We start from the raw sequence: 22,501 nt of genomic DNA on the forward strand, positions 1-22,501 counted from the left end.
AATAAATTGGGTCACATCATACTTATCAAAGTGAAAGCAGTTTTTCGCATCGATGGAGCCACCTCTCGATTCTTAGAGGTTTACTCAGGTGTTCCTCAAGGATCGGTTAAGGGTCCAGTACTATTCAATATCTATATAAACAACCTCCCAGAAGCTCTCGATCCCTCTGTGTCCGTAAAGCTGTGTCTGACCAGCTTACTTTGAACGCAAATCTACAATATTTAGCTAAATGGTGTACTGAATGGGAAATGGTTATTAACTTTGACAAAACAGTTTCTCTCTGCATCTGTAAAAAGACCACGCAACATAATTTTTCATACAACATTAATAGCATTGCAATCAGAGCTGTAAAAGAATATAAGTATCTAGGTGTCACAATAACGTCACGGCTCAAATGGACGAAACACATCGAAAATATATGCTCCTCCGCCTGCAAAAAGCTAGGATTTCTGAAGCTTCGGATGAGCGGTTGCCCTAGTGCCCTAAGACTGAAAGCATATAAATCTATTGTAAGGCCAAGTCTCGAATATGCCTGCATTGTATGGGACTCCTACACGATAGATGACATCCAAAAACTAGAAAGAATGCAACGTCTTGCGGCACGATTCATTTACAACCGTTACAGGCGCCTAGACTCTCCTTCCGCCATGTTGAAACTCGCAGACTTAGAACCACTGGCAGATAGAAGGAAGAAAGCCCGTCTCAACTTCCTTCATTCATTATACTTTTCACGACTTGGTATCCGACCTGAAAATTACATCGTTAATGATTCCACACGAGCCTCGCGCCATAAGCATGCCCTTAGCCTGAAACCTATTTTTGCACGCACAAATACCTACAAGTTTTTTTTTTTTTTTCTGAGAACAGTTTCCCAATGGAATGCTCTACCGGAGAACTCTCCGTTGCTTTGTAATCATTCTTGATTTTCACTGCTGGTTTAGTAGCTGTACTGTAACCGCGTTTTCAATTGTACTTTTGCGTTGCTTGTTTTGTGGTATTTATATCGTTCGGTATTATCGCATCTGTTTTGCTTTTCCCTCCTGTATGTATTTCCCTCTCCTGCTTGGACATACAGCACGTCCGCAGTATTCAATAAATAAATAAATAAATAAATAAATAAATAAATAAATAAATAAATAAAATGAGCCCCGGTATGCAGTGTACATGCTTACCAGTGTGTGTCCTTTTTGTGTTGTACAAGCTCTTTTCTTTTCTCATTTTTTTTTGCATTGCCATGTCACGTAGTCAAGTTCTGAAATATTCACTGTCGTCACATTGTAGGAGGTGCGGACTAGCCAAGCTGCTGCTGCAGCTTTCTGTCCCACCTGTTCCCTATAATTAATAGAATTAAATGAATTTGTAAGCAGACTGTTGCTTGTGTTTGTTACTGCAACACTAGTCACTATATCCACATTACTAAAATAAGGAAACTGTAAGTACATCGTTTATTGCACACAAATAGAGATGTGAGAGCTGAAAATCATCACTGTGACTCCAAGTGACAACGGTGACTAAATTAAAATGTACAATGATAGGAACCTTGATTATTGGCAAAAAAATTGCAAATATTGCAGCAGCATGAAGTTATCACAGCAACACAGATGTTAAAGGGGATGACAATCCCGGCTGCGGCGGCTGAATTTCGATGAAGGCGAAATCCTAGAGGCCCGTGCACTGTGCGATGTCAATGCACATTAAAGAACCCCAGGTGGTCGAAATTTCCAGAACCCTTCACTACGGCGTCCCTCATAGCCTGAGTTGCTTCGGGACGTTAAACCGCAATAAAACAAAAAAACATCTTTCACAGGAGTTAGATATGTATATAGTGGTATAGTTGGCTATAACAATTTTTGAAAAAAAGAAATATAGTAATGATGTCATGATTATTGCAGATTCGAGTGACACCACTCATATCATGAAAACAGTTAAAATCAAGAAAAACTACGAACAAAACTATTTCATGCTCACCAAAATAAATAACAAAAACAGGAAGTCTTGCCCCCCTACACAAAAAAAGTTAGAAATCCCTGCACCAGCTGGTCATGCACAGGATGAATGAGCTAGTTTACTCATCCTGTGGAGCACAGGATAAGTTTATTAACTCATTCATCTTGGCTAAAACGAGCTACCGTCTGAAACACTGCCAGCTGCATCTCGCTCCACAACCTTTTTGGAACAGTTCTCATTTTTGCCAGAATAAAAGAACCGAAATGGTCCAGTTCATCCGGTTCCTTTTTCAGAATATCTCCAAGTTTGTCAATTTCATCATCGTATTTGTCCTTTTTGCTTTTTTTTTTGCGGGGCTCAATGCAGCTGGGTGCTTCAGGCAGAAGCTCAACTCCTGCACTTATTGGTGGAGTTGAGCTTGGTCCAGGGCTTAAAACAGAGATAATATTTTCCCCGGTATACATCTCAGCAAAAATCTGCTGGGCATTTTGTGCTGGCTCAGGGTCATCAAGACCCTCTGCTACATCCTTGGCCCCGACATTGAGGGGTAGGGGGTCCAAGTTACCGGAGGTTCTGCAGTGATGTAAAAGATGAGTGTAAACTCCACTTGCAAACAAGTAAATGATGCCTTTGCAAGTTTAAATGCACTTGAATACCATGGATAGTCTGTTTGATTTATTTCAGACAGTAAACACAAATAGAATTCATTTGGTACAATTTTTAGCATTGGTTGACTGCAAACACCATTGGTGTATATTTGTGCTGTTGAAGTGAAATAAATCTGCTAAAATCATGGGAAATTGACTTACGGCCTGCCGAGCATCGTGTCCCGAAGGAAACACAATCGCTCATAGTAGGGCCAGGTGGTGTCTTCTTCCTCCACGTCGTCCACCCCAGCCCCACTCTTCCTTGCCCGGACGCGATTTTTAAAGACCCGGCGGAACGTGTCCCGCAGGTTTTTCCACCGGGCTTTGACCTCTGGAACTGCGAAAGCACGAAGAGCACATGCCGTTAAACCCGCCACAAGATAAAAGCCTGTACCGTATTTCTGTGAAATAGTATAATTCTAGTTCTCTATGCATGCTTTCCTTGTCAGGCAAATCTGCTACGCGGCAGCGCGCATTTTCTAGCGAACGATAACGATCGCTCGACGACAGCTAACACCACATGCATGAGACATAAATGAGCGCCTTCGCTTCGTAAATATCCAGTCTGCGTACGGAAGCAGTTAGCAGTCAATGAAACCAACTCAATGAAATTGTTTACAAAACTGCTCACCTGGTGCACCGACGGCTTCTGAAACTCGGCGCCAAGCCGCATCAGAGTGGCCACGATGTTTGTAGAGCCTGTGCTGCAGGTCCCAAAGGACCTGCTCGTACTCGACGGCATCAATAAGACGCTCGTTGAAGCTCTGGTTCGTCATCGTTTGGGTATGGTGTAGTTTGGAAGCGCGAATACACGGCGATCTCAACGCAGCGCTTCAAGACAAAAAAAGCGCGCGAAATGACCGGCAGTGACGTACGCTGAGCGTTCATGCTATTGGCTGATCGCGCATGCACTTCCGGGCGAACTAGCGAATTTTTCTATTTCGGCAGATCCGAGCGACGAGCCAAGGGACACATACATTTCCGTTCGCGCGAAGCGTGTCGCCGTCGCGTTCGCGTGAGTTTTCGCGTGCATGCAGCTCAGCCTTAACACATGCAAGCTATATGCAGTGCAATCATAAATGGTATGACGCCACCCAGAACACTGTACGACGATCGGTTGCTCAGAATTTTTGTACAAATATAGTCAGGAAAACCGGCGCCATATCGAGGTCAGCCTGTCGGGGGGAGGGGGGTTATATATAGAGGAACGACATGCATATGATTGTTTGAAATGACGGTGCCGGGCGTGCCCTGTGCGCCCTACGGCCTCTTGATGACGTCACGCTGTTTTTCTTGCAATCGCTGGGATTTTCTGTACCATCTGCGAGTACACTACACTAACACACGCCGCCGGCTCTTCTCATAATGGGACTAGTAATGCTTTCGCATTAAAATAGTCAGACGAACAAAGGTTGCTTTCGCGTCCGGAAAACGACACCCGATGCTGAGATAGAGGAGAGGATTTTGTTCAGCCATTTATCAATGCTTTCTTTCAATTCGAAGAACAAAAACCGGTTACTGTGGTTCCCCATCTCGGTATACTATGCGCAAGCGAATGCATAATACTAGTAATCGTCATCGTAGTAGTGGTGCTGGTCGCAGTGATACTAAAATTTTTCTGTTGGCGTATAGGTGGAGAAAACTGACATACGCGAGCGATATTATTCTCGAGAAAAAAAAAATCTCAAGAACTCCCCTTCACTTCGCCTGCAGACATACACACGCGCAGGATCGGCGCATTCAAGAGCGCGGTAAACGACAGCTCTGATTCCGAGGCCAACAAGGAGGCGTCCATGGTTCACCGACCGGGCAGCGCTGGGGCGCGGAAACCCGAGCCGTCCCAAGGAGGCGTCCACGCGGCCACGGCGACCGCCGTGTCCGCACAGCGGCGCGGAGACCAGCAGAGCGCCCCGTACTTTCGCCAGAAGTTCGGCCCCTGAGGACCACCATCGGATAGACGCCGGCGACGACCCGACTTGCGAAATAAACGTTCGCAGTGATCAAGCTCACTGTCCTGTGCTCAAGTTCAGCATTCCTACCAATTAACACTTAGCGTTAGACCTCCCGTTCGACGAGTTGATTAGTGGGCATTGGGAAACCCCTTGCGCGAAACCCTTATAGTAGGATACAACTTCTAAAAAAAAACAGCAGTTGCTAACTCTGGTCCGCGGTCCGCGGCGTCCTGTATTACTCCGCTGGTCAATCGCAACAGTAAACGTAATCAGCGTTTTAATGTTTGACTATATCAAACAATTCACGCATCAATATTCTAGAGCTCATAATTTTTTTCTTGTGATAAGCTTCTTGTTCAGATAGCAAGAAGCGTTTAAGCAGCGGACTACTTTTTTTGTCGCGTAGGATTTCTGGGCGCTTAGGCTGAATGTGGGCGGAGCTTCACTCCAGACTTAAGTTGTATGCGACTATAGCAACCATTCTTTGTACGGCTTGAAGCGTGCAAAAAACAGGAAATCCAGATAATGAATCGTTGCTAAGGGTTTCAAGCAAGGGGTATCTCACAGGGAAATCCCCGCGTGCATTCTCGTTCAGATCTCAGCGCTGTGAAAGTTTTGTGGAGTCGTTTCAAATAAAAACCGCTTCACTCATTTACCTGGCTTGTAACAAGGACTTCTCCACATATAGCTTCGCCCAACCACTTCTCACTTACACCAACACTACGAAATTCTATCGAGATAATTAACCAGCTTTTGCCCAAGGTCAACTTCAGTTGTACAAACAAGACAGCCATTTTTATCTGAATTACAATATGGAAATCCCTACCGAAAGCTGTTCAGCCATGTTATTGTCTTTGTTCATTCCAAATCTTGCTAAAAACCTATATCGAAATGATGAAATACATATCATTTTTTCACGGTAATTGTACATCGCACAGTACTACACCTCTGTTACATTTTAATGGTTGTCAAATGTCTTTCAGTGCTCTTCTATTGTTTCGATACTGTTCATAAAGAAACCAAATAACTTTTACTACTAATCTTGACTCTAATCTTGGCAAGTTGTCCTCAAACAGTACAAGTCTGCATACCAAACTATTACGTGGAATGTACCCCAGGGCTCAGTTCTGGGACCGCTTTTATTTTCACTCTTTATAAATGACCTCCCTAATGCAATGCAGTGTTCTCAAATTTTGATGTATGCGGATGACACTGCACTTATCTTTACTGGCAACTCATTTGAGTCAACGAAAAATGCTATAAACAATGAACTCCAGCGTATTTCGACTTGGTTTCGTAATAATCATCTAACTTTAAGCACTGAAAAACTAAATATGCTATTTTTCGTTCTAAACAAAAGTGTATTGAATCAAGACCTTTTTATATATGTGTTGAAAACAATATTTTTGACGATGTGTCTTCCTGTAAATATTTAGTGGGTGTTTAGGCCTTTGCCCTGCAGTGGGCGTAGTCAGGCTGATGATTATGATGATGATGATGGTGTTTGACTGCTACTTGTCTTGGAAGGAACAGGTGCACAGTGTGTGTAAAAAGGTTCTGTACGGTTGTTTTACGTTGGCAAAGCCACGGCGGCACATTCCCCGTGCCATCTTTAGATCTGTGTATTTTTCATTATGTCACAGTCATCTCAGTTATTGCAGCGAATCATGGGGGAATCACATACAAAACGTATTTATCACCATTGCTGAGACTGCAGAAACGTGTCTTGAAAACAATGAGATTACCTACTTCGTATAGTTCTGGCAGTAACATTTTTGACACAATGCAAATCATGTCGTTACCTTACGCTTACCTTACCTTACGTTACCTTACGCGACTACAAAATAGCTCTCATGGTTAATAATATTATAAACACCAACTACCCCTTACCTCTTGGTACATTCAGTATTCCCGTCTGCAAGACTAGACAAGCCAGTAATGGCAATTTTAATCTTCCTATTTGCCATATTGCGTACGGGAAAGACGAATAGAATTTGCAGGAGCAAAAATTTGGAACTCGTTGCCAATTGAAATAAAACAAGTTAGGAATTTCAAACTGACATGCAATCGATATTTCCTGGGAAACGAAGCAAGGCTATAAAATTAGTTTTTCTTCAGTGTGTTTGTAATTGCTGACCTACATGTTATTTTGTATTGGACCGCTGACTAGCCTCATTTGCTGTCGGCCCAAATATCTGTGAATGCATTTTGTTTGTGTCATCCAATAAAAACTTTTTGATTATATCTTTCTGCCAAATTATGTACAAACTGTGTATTCTCTCCTCTTTTTTTTTCCAGGAGGTTCCGCGGACAGTTTCATTTCGGGACCTCCTTTACTAACCTTGTTCATACAATCTATTCTAGCGTGTCCTTTTTAAAATCCAGAACATCCTTGCCTAACCTTGAAACTAGAAGAAAAATATCTTGACTATGCCTCTTCCACAAGTTCTATCATTCACCTTTAGGATCGTCTATCATATCAACAGCTCATCGTCCTTCTAGCCGCAACAACCACATCAAGACCGTATATCCACCCGCTGCAAGAACTACATCTCATTTCCGTTCTTTCTTTGTCATATCATCTCGGGACTGGAACGATCTGCCGCCGGAAGCCGTACTCATCGTCAACTGCATCGACTTCAAGAAAAAGATTGAGGCCATCCTTATGTAATCAGTCATCTTTATGTATCCTGATCTTTATGTACTCTGTAATCTTTATATAATCTGCATGTAATCCGCCCATCCCTCATGTAACGCCCCACAACCTGGGCCTTTGATGTAATAAATGAATAAATAAATAATATTATATCTTTAATAAACCAAACCAAAACCATGAAACAGTGAAAACTGTCCGGTGAAGGTGGAGGTAAAGTCACGTAACCGAGGGCAGGCTTAGAAAGCCGCTTGACAAACCAATAATTGGCTTCTACGTACGTGCCAGAATAACACTGTATGGGATACGTCGTCGTACTTTCCACACCTAGTTTTTTTTTTGTAACTGTGGTCCACAGCTCTCCTTCTGACACTCACAGAAGCCAATACTAAGTATTAACTAATTAGTCTCATAAATAACCACTTGCAAAGAATAAAAAGAAAGGGGTTAGGCTACGTCGCGCGTCTCCCGTCACCAATCTGTTTCACTCGTATAGGTACACTCCTGCGTTCTTTAAAATATTGGTTCATTTAGCTGGGAGACACTGTATCGTAGCTGTGAGTATGAATTTACAAGTTCGGAGTTCCAACCGCGGAAATGACTTCGCTTAACGAATGCACTTTGAGCGACCAGCGCTCCTTTAATGCTTACTTTGCCGAACTATTGCCCTCTCTGTTCGCGTTCAGGAACGATTTACAAATGCCACTGCTCATACTCTCGACAGATGGCGCAAAGTGTACGCAGTGTCGCCTTGTGTAAGATTTTTCTTGACTGTTCATTGCAACACAGCACTCTGTCACTAAAAATGTAGGGAAAAAATTGTCGAAACATCACACAAATTCTGCATGATGTCCCACTGCGCAAACTCGATGAGGTAGTTCAATAAAACAGCCACGAAAGCTCCAGCTCGAATTGAACGCTGTAATATGACGGCACCGTCGTATCACGTGACCTCATAATGAGATAGCATAGAGGTAAGGAAGAATTTATTGGAGTTCGTGACGTGACGTTTTTGGCAGCTGAACGTAAGGGCTCCCCCTTGCTAGTTGGTCGCTGTCTCAGCTTGAGCATGCGCAGCCGACCATGAAGCAGACGACGCCTATGCCCCAATGTTACTATTGGCTGCGCCATCAGCCAAAGACTCCTATTCCGAAAGCACGAGAGTTCGGCAACACTTATCACCATGAAGCTCAGATAGTGAGGGGGAGAGCCTTCCTTCCTACCTGTGGCGCATAATGAAATGGGCTGTGACAGTGGGCAGACCACTTGAAGCGGAATCATAGTTATGGCAACCATACCATAAAAACATGGTGCTGGGCTAGTTGGTTATTCATACTATATCTATTCTATGTATGGTATTCTATGGTATGGTATATTCTATATCTATGGTATTATTCATACCATATCCATACCATATCTCTCACAATTTCACAGACAGGTCAGACCTTCTTGATTACATTACCCTTTATCAGGAGCTTACAATAAGTGCACTGTATATATGAGCCATAAAGATATTGGCGATGTTTTCGACCAAGAGGGGGCGCTTTAATTGGGCTCAATATGGCGGCGTTACGCGGGAATGCTCCCTGGGGCCAGCCTATGCAGAATCGGGCTTGTTTTGGAATTTCATGACAAACTCACGCTTGTTTGTCGATGGAGGCACATCACGCGATCCATATAGTTTTCTTGAAGGCGTAAAAGAAGTAAACAAATGACAAGAAAAAATTGCCCTCTGAAGTTTGAAAATGGCCGGCGTAAAAGCGAAACGGCAATTGGTCGACGCGTGCTTTGAAGATAATTTAAAATCTATGGCATCCACGATGAAGTCTTTTGTACAACGGGTGAATGACAAAACCAGGTAAGCAAGATCTGGCTATCGTCAATTTTTCATGGTGGTTCGCAGAACAGAAGCTAGAAAAGTTTTCCAGTCACTGTCGCTTCAGTTTTAACTCGTCAAACGGCGCCATTTTATGGTTTTCAGTGCTCATATTTTACCTGCTCTGGGCTCTTTAAACATGAATTTAAATACCCGTATATAATAGCCCGTACAGGTGAAAAGCCAAAACAACCAGGCTACCTTTTTCCGCACACTGTCTTCTTGGAGCAATTTACAGCACCTTGTCAATTATAGCAAATATAGCCTTGTGCTCTCAATTATTTCGTAAGCAGGGAAGGTTGAAGGTTGAAGTTTATTTTGACAACGATACAGTTGTCAAGGAGGTTGACAAAGAGGCAACAGCATGCCTGACTAGGTGTCAACCTCCTGCAACGTGTGACACATCATATACAGCATGACAAGAAGGAAAGTTTCAATGCAAAGAATACAATGTGGAATACATATTCGCTACATAAAGGACGTACTGTACATTTCAAGTTACCGTAAACATATGAACTGCAGACAAAACTTTTAAAAACAAGCACTTTGGACATTACAAGATGTTTCATGTAGAGACAATACATACTTGTGAATACTCTTTTTGAATGTACTTACAGACTTGCTTTCATTTATGATAGATATAATTATGGGATGGTGATTTAAGAGATCTGCAATTTGGTTGGTTAGTTTCTGTGAACCATAGTTCGTGCGCATTATTTCTTTTTGGTATATTGTGTGGCGGAAATCATAATTGTGCTGCCTGGAGATATATTGTTGAGTGAAAGTATACGGATCGCATTTTAAATTTTCGTAGATAACCATAGCTAACTTTTCTTCATTACGTTATTCACGGTTAGTATTTGATGTTTCCTGAAAAGAAGTGCAGTGTGACTCTTGAGTGGAACATTTTCAATAAGGCGTACAATTCTTTTTTGGAGAGTAAGCAAACTAACCATATTGCTCTGTGTAGTGGTTCCCCAAATGATCAAGCAGTAATAAAGCCGTGAATGGATGAGAGTGTAATAGAATTGCTATTTTAACTAGCTGGGTAGTAAATCTCTAAATCTGCATAGAATTCCAATAGATCTTGATATTTCGCATCGGATTTTTTGTACATGAGGTGACCAGTTCAGATTTTCTTGAAACACAACACCGAGGAAACTATGTGTAGAGACTCGCTCTATGATGTCGTCGTGAAACCTTATTGACGACAAGTGGTGTATGGGTTTGTTCCGTGGATGAAAAATAATATATTTAGTCTTTTTCGTGGATGGAAGGAATGCAATGAATGTAGCTCTGCTAAATTGCAGTTCTTTTCCTCCATTTCTACTATATTCTTGCCATTCCGTCCACCTGTTCGATTGATTCCAATGTCAGTGAGGACACGGGGCCATGAAAGTTATACAGGAATCAGAATAAAATGGAATTCGAACGCCGCCGCGGTGGCTCAGTGGCTATGGTGCTCGGCTGCTGGCCCGAAAGACGTGGGTTCGATCCCGGCCGCGGCGGCTGAATTTCTTTGGAGGAGAAATTCGAGGCCCGTGTACTGTGCGATGTCAGTGCACGTTAAAGAACCCCAGGTGGTCGAAATTTCCGGAGCCCTCCACTACGGCGTCTCTCATAGCCTTAGTCGCTTTGGGACGTTAAACCCCATAAACCAAACCAAACCAATTCGAACGAAATCGTCATATCACTCTCCCTCCATCTCCGTGGACAACAAAACAATATTCATTGTACATGAATGCCGTTTTAGGCTCAAAATTGTATAGGCAGTAATATGTTTGAAATGTGCCCGTTAGGCATAACAAAGAGCGCCGAAAATAACCTTTTTTATTTTAGAAATATAGACTGGGCGTCTTTCAAGTACTGCGCTGTTACGGTCGTGCAAGCGTTCCACCACAGCGCGGAACCGTCCTGTCCCATGCTCTTTCTGCATCGCCAGCATCGGAAAACTCACGCAGTGATGCTTATCGGCTCTTCTATCTCATCAGCCACGTAACAGCGCTATTAAGAAACATTTTTACGGCAAAACCAAGAAAGTATGTAAGGAAGGGTTCCAGTTGATCTTTATTTTCGCGGCGAAGCTCTCCTGCAGGAAGTAGTCATTTGGCTGGCTCATAACATGCTGCTTACATTTCTTGCTTTCTGTGATCTATCGAAATACTTACGGTGATAACTTCCGTTCACACGTCGCCACGTGCCACCGGGGATAGGAGAGGTGCCTATAGGAGAGGTGCCTTTCCAGCTGTTGTCCAGTTGGTCTCCATCACATTCTACAGTTATCTGAAGGAAATGTTTTCATATCTTTACCTGCATTAAATGTTACTGACGAATGTAAAGTTACTCAGTTACACGAAGCAAACTATTCCAGCTTGCACCAAGGGGTCACAATACAGAATTTATTAAACTGAATTGTCGCAAAGCTTACCACCTTCTATTTCACTGGCCCTTGGAGCACGCAAAGCGGTAAATATTTTCGTAATGGGCTCTTCTCGTGTCAAAGGGCCGAGAACTGTGATCCTACCTCCATTAGCAACGCTGGTGAATATTAAGGTGGCTAACTGGGCGTGTTGGTACATGATTGAAGAAAGGCAGCTCAGGAAACGCACAGACAGAGACGACTCGAAAATGGATGGCGCTGAACTTCCAAAAACTATATGCGAACTGAACAACCCGCAGTCATCAATGACACATGCGCAGATAAGTCCGCTCGTTGTCGGATAGGGAGATAGAAGCGCTGCTGATACAGGCTGTCCCGAAATTACAAATCTGTTTTGATTCCGCGAACCCCCTGGTGATACGCTCTTTGCTCTTACTGGTGAAGAGACGTTCGTGTAAATGAGCGGCAGAAGCTACACCCAACAAAAGTGAGCGGTAACCCCAAGTGAACAGAGACGGATAATAAGACTGACATAAAGCAAAACAGGCGCACTACTGGGCTGTCTCAACGCCGAGCGGGCTGAACCAGGCGGGCTTCTCTACACTCTGTGCTGGTGTTTATCTCGCTGTCGGTGCATGTTTTCGAAGCTGCACGACACCACCGTTAGTGTTCGGTCATCGTGTTGTCGTCTCAACGCTCTCTCATTTCCAGGTCGTTCGGTGTTTTAAAACTAAGACCCTCGGGCTCCTCGCAGTAAGCTCCTGTAATATAAAACAGGCCACAACCGGCGCTCAGAACCCACCATGTATGCGATTAGTTTGCTTTACCATGTTGATCTTTTGAGCACTTGACGTTGTGTCCTCTTATGTACACCTTATAGGTGCTTTTTTCTTCCCCTAGAACAAAAATTTTGCACGGCACATTTTTAAAACCGGTCTATTAGAGACTTGAGACATGCCGTGGAGCCGCTTCAGTTAGACGCTGTATACTTGTGTAGGTTGAAGAGTAAGATACAATTTAGGGAAACTTATGGAGCATACAAGGGGCAAATCTGAAGGCTCAAAACGCTGTTTTTTTCTCACGTATATTTTCTTACTCCTGGGTAGTGCAACGGACCCATGTAGAACAACTTATTTTTTATTTACTCGAAACGTCCAAAGTATCTTTTGTACACGGCAACGTTCCAGGCAGGCTCGCCCGTAGTTTCAAAAGCGTGGACTCGGGCTTTTGGCTGGAAGGACCTGTAATGCGAAATGGGGAAATTGGCGCATAGAACACATAAAGTGCGTAATTAGTTTATCTTACCTGGTTTATGCAGTCTTATATCGTGGTATGTTCGGCCTCCTTTGTCTTGCTTGTTTAAGCTTTTCTTTTCTGTTCGCAGAGCTTCCTCACCTTGTACGTTGTCAGCCCCAAATCTTGGGAAATCCGAGGCCATATCCGAGCCCATGCCCGAGCCCGTAGCCTCCCAGGCCATAGCCGCCCAGGCCGTAGCCTCCGAGGCCGTATCTTCCGTAACCGAGGCCGTAGTATGGGAACGGGTATCCGTATCCGTATCCATGGTAGCCATAACTCCGTGGATAGCTGGCTGTTGCAGAAGCCAGAAACAGAAACAGCCAGACGAACTGTGCGGTAAAAAAATAAAGAAATTTATGTCAGTGTTGGAAATTTTCCGTATTAAAAACAATCAGCAGAAAAGAAAGACGAACAATAACAATTTGAGTGCAACACGGATACTGCAAAAGCAGCCGGTTGTATTCGATTAGTACAGCTTTTCTTGGTTCGGTGCAGGAAAATAAGTCGAAAAAAACTGACGTACGATCAGTGGGCCGATCGGACGAACATTAGTAGCATTTCAGCATCATTCCCGTTTGCGTGAAACGACGCACCAAAATATTTCTTGGCATCCGCCTTTATTGGACACTTAAGACTCCTCTGCAAGTCTTGACACTTCACTTCCATGCACACTTCGTCTTCTATTCCATGCCTGAACTGCAGTATCCGTCGACACTTGATAGGTTCTGGAGGTGGCTCGCACACAATCACTCCAACGGAAGAGCTGCATCCGGCGCGTCGCCTTGCTATCAAAGCTCCTCTTCTCAGCTCACTTTCCTCCTCACTCTCCACGTTCAACGGCAGACTTCCGCCGGGTTTTTCCTCTAGCAACCACCCCTCGCAGCTGTGCATTTTTCCGACCGAGTCAAAATCTCCTCCGGTCCACGGTCACCACCCTATGGGTTCTTCCCGTGGCAGCCATATACCGGCACCTCCCTCACGGCATCATGGCATCATACAACTTTTTCGCTCGAAATATCATATTATCGACATTGTTTACCCTGCAAAAAGATCTCCTCTTATAGCTGTCCATGTAAAACCGCGCCCAGGAAAACCAGGCTTTACGGAAGCTTGTGGAAATAAGGAGGCGGTCTTCCTAGGAATAATAAAACCGAAACGCCATCAATGTTTGTTTTCACACCGCTGCCTAGGTACCGTCGCGCACGTTCGTAACTACATCGGTTTGGGTCGTAATACGTTAAGTATTGTTATTCGCACCATACTCGCAAGCTTCCCGAGCGCGAGCGCGATAACGTCAGCCCTTCCTTATGGCCAGAGATCGTCGGTTACCTTTAGCATTTCTCTCGTGAACGAACGCGCACAGTAAGCGAGACGTTATGCAGCATCGTTAATATTAAAGTCGTGGCGCGGTCAGTGATATAACGAGCGATCAGTCCCGTGAAAGCATAAACAGGGTGGTATACGTAGCCTCCCATAAGAAGATGACAAACGCAGACCCGCCATAATACTGCGTACGCACGCACACGCACTATCGATGGTGGCAACAAGAAGCCCGCGGAAGCAGAGTCGCGGAAACGTTAGTCGGCCCAGCGGCTTCTGTGGTCGCCGCCCCTTATCGAATTGCCGAGGGGAAGCTCGCCATCGACAGATTATATGACGCGATAATTATTCCCTGTCGGCGGAGCCGCAAGTCGGTCACCGATCTCTAAATCGGCCGCGCATCGACGGCTGCTTGCGTGGCGATGACGCTTTATTATACGCGGCGCGAAGAAGGAACCAGGCTGCTAGGGCGTCCCTGTTCTTATCAGTCGAAACTGCCGTTGATGCCGCGAAATTGACGATTTTTTTCTGCACGAAGAGGCCGCCTAGCAGTCGCGCTCAAGGGATAATATATGCAGTAAACATAGAATGTAGCGTTATCATGTAGTCGGAAAGACAGGAAGTCCCCATGAGCGATTATTCGAAAAAGTGGGGCATTATGTAACCTGTGACAATGGCCTCGGAAGTGAGTGGTTGCGTAGATAAAGCCATGAGGCAACAAGTAAGCAGGTGAGCATTCCTGAGGAATGAATAACTTGCAGCATTTTGCATTTCTCAAGAGAGACAAGCCTCCCGCGCAAGTGTGCAAGTGTTTCCTCTAAGTGTATTTTTGCTAAGCGACGCATGAGCTATAGATATGAGGAACGCCAGAGTGGAGGGCTCCCGATTATTTTAGAACACCTGTAGTTATTTAACGTGCACTGACACCGAAAAGCACATGAACGTTATTTGTGTTTAGCTTCCACCGAATACGGTGGCGCCACGGCTGAAATCGAACCCGTGACCTTGGAAACAGCAACCGACCTCCAAAGCTACTGACTCATCGAGGCCGGAAGTGTTATAAAAGCTCTGCAATTAGAGACTGTGCATGTGTCAAGTTTTTGTGCCCGTGTGCGTCCCTGTATGCTGCATCCAAGCATCCAAGCGTGGTTCGCATTCATTTTACTTAACTGGTAAAGAGCTATAAACTGGCAACATTCACAACTGCTCTTACGTTGGCCATGGTACATGTCTTAGCCTCAAATTAGGTGAATGTTTTTATAACACGCCCCATCAACGACTGCGAGCGCAAGACAACTCTTCGTATCATTGCTCTTCTTCCTCGATTTGGCCCCAAACTAGTCCGCATCACGAAGAAGAGAAAGCGTGAGACGTGGAAGCTTATTGAATGGTTCGCTATGCACCCTGGCCAATCCCCCGCCGTGGGTATGTGCCATTAAGCCTGTGGACATCATCATCATCATCATCATCGGGGAAGTAAGTGCAATACGTCGACCCCGCGGTGACCATTTCCACTCCGCACCCCCCCCCCCCCCCCCCCCCAACCCCCCCACACTTACCCCCGACAGGAAAGGAAAGAGCATACAGACAAAAATAATCGATGCGTCATTACCACGGTCATTACATTAAGCACACAGGAATGGAAACTCGATCGGAGCGGCTGGTGACTTTATTCCAATTGAACAGAACGGCGATGGGATACCAAGTACTGGAGCTTTATGGCTTTACTCCCTTCCCACGTGTAGGGTAGCATACTGGGCGTCGCTGAGTCACCTCCCTGCCTTTCCGCTCTTCTTTCTCTCTCTCTTTCTCTACTGTGCATATCACATTAACACTTCGTACTTTTACCGAGAGAAATCGACTGAACTGTGTTAGCGATATGAAAGGGGAGTAGGACTCGTGTCGTAAAATTTCCTGCTACCTTTTGTGTGCCTTGTTTCCACGCCTTGTGAAGCTCCTCGAAACAAGCCAAAAGTGCTAGTCCTCATTCCATATACTTTATAGTTTATTCTGCATGTCGCATTGCAAATCATTTGTATTCTATGCTGCAGCACTGCACGTTGGAAGTGGGCAAAGTATAGGTGCTCATTCGCTATCACCGCCAGTGAGAATTAATTCTAGCTAGATCGCTTTACAGTAGATATATTTCCACAGGTCATATTTTCTTACATGTCTATGTAGAGAGCGGTTCTCGTCAATGACCGAGAGTGAAAATGGCCCTTTCACGAGAAGCCATGCAACTCGACTTTTGGTTATATTTGAATGCAATAGTATGACGGGTCGCTCTGTTCGCGAGCGCTGCTTCATGGTGAGGACTTTCTATCTCCGGCACAACGATACGGCGGCACGAATTGATTCGTCACGGCTGGAAGGTAGTGTATGTCTCACAAATTGCTCTCACAACTGCAGTGGAAGATACTGTTGCACCGAATCGGGGTCCAAATTCCCCAAACATTTCACAACTAAGAACGCTTCGTGGGATGCTGGCCTTCCTCCGGGCAGTTTGAATACCCAGCTGTGGCAGCAAAACTGCTGACCAGTCACTCATAAATACAACGTGTGATGTACTTTAAGAATTATTTCGATCCACTGTTTGCTGGCGCCAGCTGTATTCTCTGTTTCTGCATGACAACATATTATTTTGAATGAATCTTTGGTAGCAATAATTGGCAGCTATGCTTTATGAGGAGGGTTTGAATAGCATTTGTCTTTAGGTGAGCACGCTATTCCGCAAGTCTTTGTCTCTTTGGGGTAGTTTGTCTTCGTTCATCATTGGGTGAATCATATTTAGACCGAAGCCTTACCTCCCTGACTACACTTGAGAGTCGGGAAAGGGTACAGAATGGTCTAGTCGACGAGAATGGCAGTAATTCCATCGAACCCATGTGCTTCTGTGTGGCAGCAACAAACAACTCAACGTGATTTTTAACTGTTCGTGCGTATACGTCTTAAACTTACCTGAGATAATGTACCGGCCGCGAAGAACTAGAAATAGGCGACAAAACACCTCTCAAAAACTGTTAGGTGCAGAAGCTGCCTGAGCGGCTTTACCATCTGCATGGCTATCCTGAGACTGCCGCTGTATGACGTGCGGCAGCGATATTATTTCTTCGAAATAATACATCTCGAGCTGGAAGGTGCTTATCTGCTCAAGCTGGAAGTTCAGTCAGGCTTATAGAATGAACTCAAATAGTTTGTTTCACAGCGACATGAGCGACCGTAATGGCTCAGCTTCTCAAAATTAAATAAAAAAACTACCGCCGTGTGCTCAGTGCTCTAACCGATATCGCTAGTGCCCAGTAACAAGAAAAAAGTATGCCTCCACATCTTTTTGTGCGTCCAAAGCGGTCGTTGCATTTGGAAGTCCTGCACAGTACCGCAGGTTGAGACGACGTGTTCGGCTTTCGATGAACAGGACGGGTATACTCATAAGAATTCTAATATGAGCCGCAGGACGTCACTTTTATGTGAATTTTAGGCAGATATCTGAATGCTCTCTAGGATGTGCCATGATGTCTCAGTGTCAGAGAGGATTGGGTTCTTTATGCATGGTCATTAACATGCTGTGCGCGTCATTTTTTTCTACTCGCTGTGGTGTCTCAGCTGATTGGCCGTTTGGCTGGTGATCCCAAAGTAGTGGGTTCGATCTCACCGTGGCAGCCGCATTCAAATGAAGGCGAAATACGAAAGCACCCATCTGCCGTGCAATGCCAGTGCGTGTTAATGAACCCTAGGGTATCTAAATTAATCCAGAGGTCTGCACTACAGTACCCCTCATTGCTCATGTGTTGCCTCGGGACATTAAACCATACAAGGCGCAATTAGAATTCGTTATCATCGTGATGTTACCGCCAGGGCTAAACTGTGACACTTAATTTCGCGCCCAGCTGTACAGAACACCAACAGCCGCTGGAGAATCACACACAAAAAAATGATACCGTAACACTAGGCGCGGAAGAATCTGCTCCAAAGCAGGTGCCAAAAGTGCGTTGGGAAGAGGTGTGCCACGGGTGGAAACTTTGCCAGGTGTGCAAGGAACATGCCATGGTGCAGTGCAGCGCTCTACGATGGGCTACGCCGCATGCATAATCGGCTGCCGGGGAGAGTCCGCACTTACTCCAATCCGTCCCATGTTGTCGTTCCGGACCGCACTCTACGGAGATCCTTATCGACTGAACGATCCGGAGCGAGAAACCTTCTCCCAAACGACGCCGCTGTTTTATCACGTGACGTGTGCAGTCACGTGGCAGAAAACGGAGAGACGAAATAGAGCGATGCTGGGACAACTTCGGCGGAAGCGAAAGTGAAGCTGAACGACGGGGAGTCTGATCAGGAGAGGGAGGCTCAGGCCGCGTAGGGGCGCTGATTCCGCAGGCAGCGTTCGTGCGCATAGCTTCATCCCTTTCCTCCTCCTCCTCCTACCCTGTTCTTTTTGTTTTGCCTTGTTTCCTCCGAATGCACTGATGAGTGAGTGATCCACAAACACAGTTGTCGTTCCTGCGGCACAACGTCGGTCGGAAGCGTAGGTTTAGGCGGGCCCCTTCCGGAGCTACGCTCTGCTAGCTATACGCGGACCGGATTGAGCATCAACGACAAAAACAAAGTACCGGGAGGACCCGGAAGAGGTGCTGTCACCGCCATCAGAGTGACGCTGATGTATGCGTGAGCTGCTTCGGCGGCGAGTCGTTCTCCTGTGCCGTAGCTCCGCGTGCACGTCGATGACAGCATCGCAGCAGGGTCGCTGTCTTTGCTTCGGCGGCCGCCGCGTCTCCGCGTTTTTATGCTGCGAACCGACCGCGGGCTGCAGTCGTGGGAAATATTAAATGTAAAAGGCAGAGAGGGCCCTGGTCGCTCGTGAGCCGATCGGGCGACGACGGGAATTGTCCGCGGAGCAAGCGAGCACTCCGTTTTGTTTCCGTGGCTTCGTTTATGCATCGTCGGCGCTTCTCTCGTCTTGGCTCGTGAGTGACTCGAATGCATGCGTGGTTGAGCGGTGAGGAAGCGGCGTTTCTTTGAAGACCGGCTCGGAGCAAACCTGCTGCTCTGCTCTTCTCATCTGTAGCCCGTGTCAGGCAGGCCTATCCTTCCATCTCTTTCTTTCATAACATACTCCTGCTCATCGCGCTTACCTCCTCGGTTTTAGCTCCATTACCCACCTTTTATGTTGTTTTTTTTTTAAATTTTAGGCCGAGGCAACAGTCTAGACTGTCGAGAAGACCGTAAATATGCTAATCGCCAGTAGCACGGGGTGGGTCGCTGTTAAAAATAAGAGAGGGACACGAGGCCTTGCATGCGAAATTAGAATCGTGAGTGGGTTGAAGAAATCAGAGCGACCTGTCGGCGTCGCTGGGGCCGGAACGGAGTAAATTATGCATACAGTGCGCCTCGGCGGTCTTTTCACGGGATGTCCCGAATCGCGAGTGACACGCCAATATAAAACAAAATAAGATAAAATGAAATAAAGCCGTCTGGCATCAAACGGGCACGTCGAGCTGCGTGCCATTCAATAACAAATGATGCTCGGGAAAGAGGATAGATGATAAAGCCGTAAGATATTCATCAACTGTGTCATCATAGTACTGTGATCAAATGTCTCAGACGTGCTGCATCGTAAAAAAGCTGATACTCGGGGCGAGAAATGACGTCACACGCTGCAGATGCTTATCGCAGCTAATAAACATCAAATCCATCGGTGCTATAGATTTAGTTCAATCGCTCGTAGGACTAGTACGTTTTGGCAGCTGCGTTTGGTTAGTTCATAAAAGTTGCAAACATGTAAAGAAAGCGAATACTGTATAGAAATCGTTTTGTTGCGCTGCACTTTGTCCAAATGCATTGCCTAAAGCCTGTGACGATATGCCGGCTTACACCAGCCATTTAACACTTCCTTCTCTTACTCACACGCGCATGCGCGATCTCATCATCCTTTTCCACAAAATAGTCCACGGCAACATATCCATACTAGCACCAATTGAATTTACCAATACTTCTACACCCCGCAAGCGACGCAGTAGCAGGCCAGGGCCATGTTACCACCGGCCGACCTCTCCACCTTTTCTTCTCATTAAAGTTCCTTTCTCTCTGTCTCTCGCTCAATTTAGTTCCTCTAAAGGTATCAATAGATTCTTATTGACAATTACTCGCACCATAGAACGCCGGAATTCACTAGATGATTCCCTTGGTGCACAGCCCCACGGTGTATTTGCGAATAGATTACCGAGCTTAGTGCGTTGATTTTTTCTGGGCCTTTTCCTTTCGTTCAATTCACATTTATTCCTGTGACCTAATCACTTCAGTATGTAATCAGTCCCGTTAAATGTAAATAAATTTATATGTAAATAAATAAACATATAAATAAATAAGCAAGCAAATAAAGTATACATAAATAAATGAATAAATATTTAATGAACAACACCCTGTCAATATCATCTCTTTCCCGCTGGTTTAGCAAAGAATATTCCTGGACTTGTTTAGAACCATTGCACATTAAACAGCGCTTATTGGAGGTGCGGGTGCTTCAAAATGTTAGCAGCAAAAGTTTCCACATGACCCGTAACAGATGGTATTAAGAAAAACATTACTGATGATTCGAACTGGTGACTAAAAAAGAAGTCGATGCAGTTTTAGGCATATGTCACATAAATGTCATGTTTATCTTCTGCTGGGTTTTTCAACAGTGACATTTTCTGGAGTTCGTAGGTTTCGAGCGAATAGAAGAAAGTGCGTATGCAGCGACGTGGTGAGGAAGGCTTCCGAGAACAATCATCACGGGATGTGTTTTGTAACCACTACGTTTCTTATTAATTCGATCACCCCTCTACTATTGCAAACTGTCATCTGAGACATAAAAAATAATGGCAAGCAACCCCTGTCGTGGGGTTTGTTATCCGAGGCAGGTCTGGGCGAAAAAAAGAAAAAAAAGAAAAACAACCTTTGCAAAATAAGCATACACATAATAAGGGTAAGCATTGGCAGTTCTCCGAGTTCAAACTTTATATACTTCGCAACATGGTGCTCTTTATGTTCTTGTTTCATCTGTTTACTTTTCAGACGACAGGGATGTTTAGGGCAGCTGCACTCTGTTGATGGGGCCCCACTCGCTACGTGAGGCCTACAGAGCTTCGACCCTAACGATGCGGGCCGGCCTAAAGCCTCCGTCATGGCAGCAGACGTCATCGACTCCTTCTTCGTTCAGTCGGCCAAGGTTCGCTCTCTGGTGAGCGTTACCTCATTGGAAAAGAATGCAGGCACTGGAAAGTAACTTTGCGATGTGGGGAACCGACAAGGGCGCATGTTTCACTGCAGGAAACTTTTCCCAGCATGACAAAGACGCAGTTGTAGTGAGCCTTATTGCATAGATCACTGAGAACCCGGCATTTGAGGTCTATTTGACGGGTCTGACAGGATTCGCTAGTAGGTACAAAACCCGGTGCTGGAAGGCTGCGCAAGGATGCCGCATGGTTCGTGTTCAGCTCAGCATGAGGAGTCACGCAGTAGCGTTGGGCTGGATGCCTTCACAAGCGGATTGACAGCTTGCATTGGTAGCAAAGCACGCCTTAAAGGAAAGGTCGAGAGTAAGCCTGCCGTGACTGTGCCATAATTGGAGTTTTATTTATTTTATTTATTTCATACTGCAGGTAATGTTTCAGATCCAATCAGAACAAATAGAGATGTAGATTTTATTTATTATTTATTTATTTAGTAATACTGTAAGCCTTCTTCAGGCTCATACAGGAGTAGGTCAAGTCACACGTGCATATGAATAGCACAATAAGAAGCGAAAACACGAACAAACACATATAAAAACACAATGGAACAGGCGGTAACAGTCACGGTCAGGTAGCCTCATTTTCTTGGGCGAAAAAACGTTCAACTTTTGGCAAAATACATCAGCATTATCATTGTGAACAATATACAGATTACAGATTCAAGGGCAACAAGTAAAAAGAACAACCAAGGAAACTTTCCAGAGGGACTATGCGCTGACAGTCATTGTGCCGAATTTCACTCGCCTATGTTACACAGAAAAAAAGAAAATTTAAATGCGTCAGTTCTAACGAAGTACGTAGTAAGTGAACCGGGTTGATGGTGTCATGTGGTGCGTGCAGCTAAAAATGACAAGGCGCAGGATCAAGTGCCAATTTGAGCAAGTAAGAAGGTAGTTTCCTTGAGGCACGAGTAATATCAAAATCCTACGCAAAAAAAGGCACGCTTATGCCGTTTTTGTGTAGTACAATGCAGCTGAGGCAGAAGTAGCCTATTAAAACAATGACTTCATTGCAAATTCTAGATGCCGCATTTTTTAAACGTTTCCTCCTTATACATATAGCAAAGGCAAGCCTCAAATCGAGGATGCTTGCTCGAATCCTGAAAAAAAAAAAATGCTGTGTTGCCCGCAGGTACCAAAATCCGTTCCATAAGCATCCCCGC

At 45.0% G+C, this 22,501-nt stretch overlaps 1 protein-coding gene and 1 long non-coding RNA gene across 2 annotated transcripts; both read right to left on the minus strand.

Moving 5' to 3' along the window:
• Positions 1-2,102: 2,102 nt before the first annotated feature.
• On the minus strand, positions 2,103-3,370 carry LOC149340381 (uncharacterized). The gene is made up of 3 exons (XM_089551115.1): positions 3,226-3,370; positions 2,757-2,931; positions 2,103-2,520 (listed from the first exon to the last, which is right to left on the minus strand). Exons 1-3 carry the CDS (start codon positions 3,368-3,370, stop codon positions 2,103-2,105), a joined length of 738 nt encoding a protein of 245 aa, XP_089407241.1.
• A 9,206-nt stretch (positions 3,371-12,576) lies between these two features.
• LOC149340382 (uncharacterized) lies at positions 12,577-18,263 on the minus strand. The gene is made up of 3 exons (XR_016283862.1): positions 18,189-18,263; positions 12,761-13,080; positions 12,577-12,696 (listed from the first exon to the last, which is right to left on the minus strand). It is a non-coding gene; the product is annotated as an uncharacterized LOC149340382 (long non-coding RNA).
• Between the last annotated feature and the right edge of the window lie 4,238 nt (positions 18,264-22,501).

The sequence above is a fragment of the Amblyomma mixtum genome, chromosome 6 (assembly GCF_055824585.1).
Source record: "Amblyomma mixtum isolate Tamu chromosome 6, ASM5582458v1, whole genome shotgun sequence".
Classification (NCBI taxonomy): domain Eukaryota; kingdom Metazoa; phylum Arthropoda; class Arachnida; order Ixodida; family Ixodidae; genus Amblyomma; species Amblyomma mixtum.